Genomic DNA, 6,203 nt, shown 5'->3' with positions numbered 1-6,203 from the left:
CTGTTAGATAGGAGGGGGCACATGGAAAAAAACAATTAGGGGCATACACACCCACTGGGCACATACACATGTATCACCAATTCAAGCACATACACTCTATACACACCAAAAAATTAGAAAAAATCAGTTGTCAATACCCATGCTCCCAATACATACATGGATCACAAATTCATATATCATGCATACGATGATCTCTCTATCTCTCTATCTCTCTATCTATCTAGATAGATAGATAGAGATAGACAGATATATATATATAGTTGTATTTGCCAGTTCACACATACACACCTACACACATGCACAAGTGAGTTCCTAACTTGAGTGATGTGGTGTGTATGTATGCGCTTGGTGACTGTGGGAGGGGGAGTCAAGGGTCAAAGATTTTCAGAAGGAGGGGAAAGAAGGAAATGGATGGGGGTTACAATGAGAAAGGGAAAAATAAGAGAATGAAAGTGCTAAGAGTGAAAGTAGCCAGGGCCCAGATTAGAACTGGCAGACTGGAGGGGTGCTGGGGTTACTTTGGGGTTAATTGGTGTTTATTGATTTTTTAAAAATGCCCAAAGCTGGGAGAGCAGAGGAGTGATGCTGGGGAGGAGCTGGCACAGAGGCCGGGACCAGAGCCAGAGCTGCAGAGGAACCAAAAGGTACATGGGGAAAGTGAACCTGGGACTGGGGAGAACTGGGGAAGCTGTGAGGGAGCAAGAGAGGCTGCAGGGGGAACTGGGAGGCTGCGGGGGAGCTGGAGATGCTGTGGGGGTGGGGGTGGGGGTGAGGGTGGAACTGGAGATGCATAGAGGGAACTAGAGAAGATGCAGGGAGCACCGTGAGGCTGCTGGGGAGCTGGAGAGGCTGCAGGGGAGCCACAGATATGGTGGGGGGAGATGGAGAATGTAGAGGGAGGCAGGAAAGATCAGGGAGAGAAGGCAGACACAAACTGGAATGGAGAGCGAAGAAGAGACAGGGAAGGTCAGGGAAAGAAAGCAGAGGCAACGAGGCACAAGTGGGAAACAGAGAGACAGGGTGGCAGGACACAAATGGAGAGAGATCGGAGGGAGAAGGCAGAGAGAGACAGAGATCAGGGAGAAGGCAGAGAGAGAGACAAGTAGGAATGGGGAGAGTGATCGGGGGAAGGCAACAGTGGAGGACAGAGGGCTAGGGTTGGGAAACCGAAGAGTAGGGCAGGGAGCTCAGTGAAGATAGAGAGAAAGCCAGAGCTGGGGAAGATAGAGGCAGCAGAGACCAGATCCTTGCTTGAGGGGTGATAGTTACTTATCCTGGGCTGTGAGTTGATCCTTGATGGCCAGTTGGGGTCTTCTCCAGCAAGGTGTTGTCCAGAGGAGGGTCTCCAGCATGGTCTCTGGGTGGATAGGTGGTGTGGTGTAGTGCTGGTCCAGATGGAGAGGGATTCCCAAGGAGATCACACTCTACCACCCCTTTTATAGGGGTTGGCTACCTGTGTCTCCTATGGGAGGGATATGTCCAGGGAAGGACAGTCCTGCTTAGATGCCTACATGCAGATCCAGGTGTCCTCATTGTCTGGTAGGACACAATGGTGGGATTTCTGGTTTCTGTAGGGTCTTTGTCTTTCAAATACTGGGGTACTGTTCTGTTCCTGGGTGTGATGTGTGGTTCCTGGATGAGTCAATGCAAGGCAATGGTCCAGTCGTTGAGCTGATGGTTCAGTCATTGAGGTGATTATTCAGTAGAGGCCTGCTACCATTGTGTCTCAAGCACCCTCATTCATCCCCATTCATTGAGGAACCAATTTACATGAGACTGGTTAAAGGTGAGTCATAGGTTACACCAGGGTAGAGGATGCAAGATGAAGGATTGATAAACAAAATGGAAACATGACATAACTTGACACTACTTAGGCCTTACATGTGTAAGTTAACGTAAGTCATATAGTATCAATCAAAAAAAAGTAAACATCAGTAAAACAGTAATCACACAGTAAAAATCAATATAAACATAATAATCGTACAATGTAGTCAATCAAAGAAGGAGAGAGAAAAGGAAAAAAACTTGCTACAAAAATGCTAAAGCTTTCCCTATGTCTTAGCTTACTCATACTTATCTATAGGGAGAGAAAGTCAGAAATAGTTGGGGAAGGGAGGGAAAGTATTAAAAAAAAAGAAAGAAAAGGAAAAACTGGGGGTTTTGCTACAGCAGAAAACTAACTGACTTAGTTACCAGACTGTAAAATATCATGTGAGGATTTCTGACAACATAACATTATTTAATCATCTGCAAAAACCCAGGTTTATAGCAAATGTCTAGGAAATGGAGGAGCAATTGCTTATAGTGAATGTCATTAATGGATTCTACCTTTCTTCTTCTGTAGAAAAAATATCCATTGTGAGAATTTTTATGATTTCCCCGCCCCATAGTCTGATGAATATTTTAATGTCTCTGACTGATATTACAATTTCACTTTCTTAACCTTTGCAAAGCTTGCAATATTCATCAGGCACTAAAAAATAAAAACACTGCTCATCTTTTCACCTAGTGTAGTCCTGAAAAGTGCTTGATATACATTCATTCTTTTCTCTCCATTCCTATAAACCAGCTGATTCCATGTAATGTTTTAAAAGGACCTTAAAATAATGTAATTTTGCCTTTTAGGAAACATCTGGTGATGCTACATTTTTTTTTCTTTTTTAGCTGGTATTACTTAATGTTGGCTATTCACCAGGGGTTGATTCTCATATCCTCACTCCCAGTGAGTAACACCTTCATTGGTATACAGTGACAGTGAAAGAATTAACCCATATGTGAAAGCTGATTATATTTTTCTGGCTGGTTTGTGTTCCAGGAATTCACAATAGTTTTTTTAAAACAGTGATGTAATAGCATATTAGCTAGCATATCAGATAGTAGATAGCTTCCTGTGTGATTTTTTTTTTAAATACGTCACCTCTCTCAATGATACTAACAAAAAAGGGGGAAAAGATGTATGTGTTGCTAAAGCACTCAGTTGGGACACAAGAAATGTGTGCTCTGGATTTTCTATATCTCTCCTGTGTGAATTAAGGCTGGTCACTTCATTTCTCTAAGTGAAATTCATCCTTGTACTCAGGTTTCAAAATAGGACTTAAGATGCATATTCAACCTTCCACTGGACCTCTGCACTGTGATACTGTACTGTCATTCACTGTCTCATGCTTCTTCCTACATCACTTGGGGCTTGTAATATTTTCCCATGGCACAGAAAAGTTACAAAGCTAAATTAGTGGGTCCAAATCTTTTGGTGGAGTAGTCTTGCATAGCTCAAACTGGCATTGCTCTAGTAATTCTGCTGTAGAGCTCAAAAATAATGAAGGCAGTGCAAGCAGGCACACAGATCTAATGTTGAAAACAATGAAAAATTTTACTCCTGTGTACTATATTATATAAGCATTGGTGGATGACCTCTTAGCAATAGATTTAAGCTAAAATTTCTATGCAATTATTATCCATTAGTAACCTTTGATGCTGTTGCTTGCAGTGAGGTATTGTTCACTTGCTTGTGGCAATGGGAATGGATGATATCTTTCCCTTCTTGTGTTCAGCCTGGATACAGTACTGTTTAGAATGTGAGTGAAGAAACATTGAATACATACAGGTGTTACATTTGTCCAATTATGCAGGCTTCCAGAGGGCTTACATTGTTCTAAAGTGGTGTACCTGATTTAAATTAGTGCACCTCAGGTGGTGCACAAACTTAAATCAAGATTAGGTTAACCCAGGGGTGCTCAGCCTTCAGCCTGTGGGATAAATGCAGCCTGCAGAGCCTTAGAATCCAGCCCACATGGCTCCCCATGAGTCAAGAAATTTGAGGGCAGGGGAGCTGTGGCAGTTAATAGTGTCACCTGTCCCCACTGCCAAAATACAGCAAGCTGGGGTCAAGCCACAGCCCTCCCCCTGATATGGCCATATCAGGACAGTGCCATTCATCCTTTCCTTTTGATGACCAGATTATGGCCAAAATGCGGCCCTTCACTCCATAGTGCTTCAGCATATCCCCTCACCCTGAATAGCTGATTGATGGCTGGCCTACGTACCCTTCTTCCCACCATGGAGCCGGGCCCAGTTGTTGAGGAGTCCATGACCCCTTGCAGAGCTATTCCCAAAGACACAGAGTTGCTGTCAGTCTCAAATTTTATTCAGCATGCTGGGCACCCTGAGCAAGCTCAGAGGCCCCAAATAAAACTGTCAGAGGCGATTTATAGTTTACATACAAGATGCGTGAGCAGGTGGGAATTTTCCACTGTGAAAGAAAACAAGATATCAGGTCAGTGTGAGAAACTCTTAATTGGTTCAAACTGGTTTTTGACTACATGCTTGTTTTTTGAAATGCTAACTAATAGGGAGGGGGTTACATCCTTGATTGTTTCAGACTTCAAGGCAACTAAGGTTTAGTCATTCTGGAGTCTTATCAGGCTGTGTCCTTGAAGTCTGAGTTTGCTTTGTAGTTAATTTCTACACTATTATCTATGATCTTGTTTGTTAATTTCTACACAGTCAAGTTGAGGCTGGGCCATGCCCCCTTTCTTCCTTAGGGTAAGGCCATACTCTCTCCTGTGTGGCTAGATTAGGGCCAGATCCAGCCCCCTCTCCTTTATAGGGCCAGGTTGGGACCTGGCCAATCCCTCTTTCCCTGCATGCCTGGATTGGGGCTGGGCTTCCCCCTGCTCACCTTGTGCAGCTGGATGAGGCCCCACAGCACATGACCTTGTTGTCCAGTTGGGTTCACTGGCTGGGTCCAGCCTGGAGAGGGACTGGGCAATTCCCATCTGGCCCATTGGACAAAAAAGGTTGAGCACCCAACCTGGGAAAGAGTTAATCCAATCTGGGAAAGGGTTAAGAAGGTCTGCACACATTTGCAGTGCAACCCCAGGGCTAGGAAATCCCAGCCACTTGCCCTAGCCCTGAAGCTGGGCTATTCCTTCCCTCCCCCTTCCCCTCCCCTTCTCTCCCCTTTCCCCGCTGGACTATTTTGAGCACCTGGGCAGACCCCTTCTGTGGAACCATCAAATCCCTCTGGGGACCCACTGCCCTCCCCCAGTCTCTTCCACCCACTCTGTGTTACTCATATCAGGTTATCCATGCAGCTCTTGAGACTGGCAAATTACTGTACATGCCACTACCAGTCTGTTTGATGGCGTTAACTAAGCCTCATGAACAGAGAGTAGGTGTGGTGAACGTCTGTACTCACCCATGGCATATAATACTGTTCTTACATTGATGATATATCTCAAGCCAGCCTGAAAGAAATTAGGACAAAGGTAAGTGTTGTGACATTCAGTTCAGATAAGATGAAGATGCTGATGTTATGTTTCAGAAACCAGCAGGAAAATCTGGTGAGGGTAGAATTTCTCCTTTTGATTTAAGTACAGTTGTCTGCTTTTTAAGTACACTTGCATACTCAAGGATGTGGTGTGGTGTCATCACTGATCACCTCAGCTTCGCTTAAATATTGAAGCTCTGATCAGAATGCTTTTTTTCCCCTCATCTCCTGACTAGATTGCAACCATATTTCTTGCATTAGGACCTTGCTACCATGATCCTTGCTTTTGTGACATAAGGATAGAGTAACTTGGGCTCCTGTATGCAGTTTTTGGAGTTCTCTACTTCAGTTGCATGAAAGAGTCAAGACAGGACACAACTGACCAACATACTTATAAATGGTATTTTTTTATGAGGAACATAATTATCAGTAGTATTTAGTCTCTGTTTGCTGAGTGTTCACTTTTGGATAATGTTTTAACTGTTGGTCTTGTTATAGAAAGAACAAAATTATTTGGGAGCTGCACTTTGAGAGACCTCTTTTCTCCGTGTGCCAGACTGCCATAGCTGTGATTGACAGAGCTTCTTGCATTTGACTCCTTTAGGTCCACTGGCAGAATGCTTTCTGTAAAAGCACCTGTAACAGGAACCCCTTACCTTATTACTGGGGGAAGGCTAGGAGGCCAGCAGGACCAGCAAGAGTGCTTTTAGGAGTAGTGACTCTGTGGCCCAAACAAAAGGGAACATAAGGCAGGAGGGGTGGGGAAACAGCTCTAGGGAGAACCCCAGGTGACAAGTAGTCAAAGGACAAGGGATAAGGCCCCTGCAATGGCCAGTAGCTCTGCCCTGGGGAGTAGATGAATGCTCATGTGATTGTAGCCAACAGGCAGACAGCTGGCAGGGCTGTAGAGTCTAATAAGCTACCCCTGGGCTCA

The 6,203-nt window shown here is 44.5% G+C and overlaps 1 protein-coding gene across 1 annotated transcript in view; it reads right to left on the bottom strand.

Annotated features, from left to right (window-relative positions):
- Window positions 1-4,127: 4,127 nt before the first annotated feature.
- LOC149868556 (uncharacterized) overlaps window positions 4,128-6,203 on the bottom strand; it is a 35,172-nt gene continuing 33,096 nt past the window's right edge. The window contains exons 3-5 of the mRNA XM_090037242.1: window positions 5,198-5,246; window positions 4,679-4,810; window positions 4,128-4,249 (exon numbers count right to left, since the gene is read on the bottom strand). Of these exons, the coding sequence (XP_089893368.1) occupies window positions 4,206-4,249; window positions 4,679-4,810; window positions 5,198-5,246 (225 nt within the window). The 3' untranslated portion in view covers window positions 4,128-4,205. The remainder of the gene's footprint in view (window positions 4,250-4,678; window positions 4,811-5,197; window positions 5,247-6,203) is intronic.

This window comes from Crocodylus siamensis, chromosome 3 (genome assembly GCF_052110815.1).
Source record: "Crocodylus siamensis isolate JL-2025a chromosome 3, ASM5211081v1, whole genome shotgun sequence".
Taxonomy (NCBI): Eukaryota; Metazoa; Chordata; order Crocodylia; family Crocodylidae; genus Crocodylus; species Crocodylus siamensis.
Note: the sequence above shows the minus strand (reverse complement) of the source record. Positions and strands in the feature narration are given on the sequence as shown.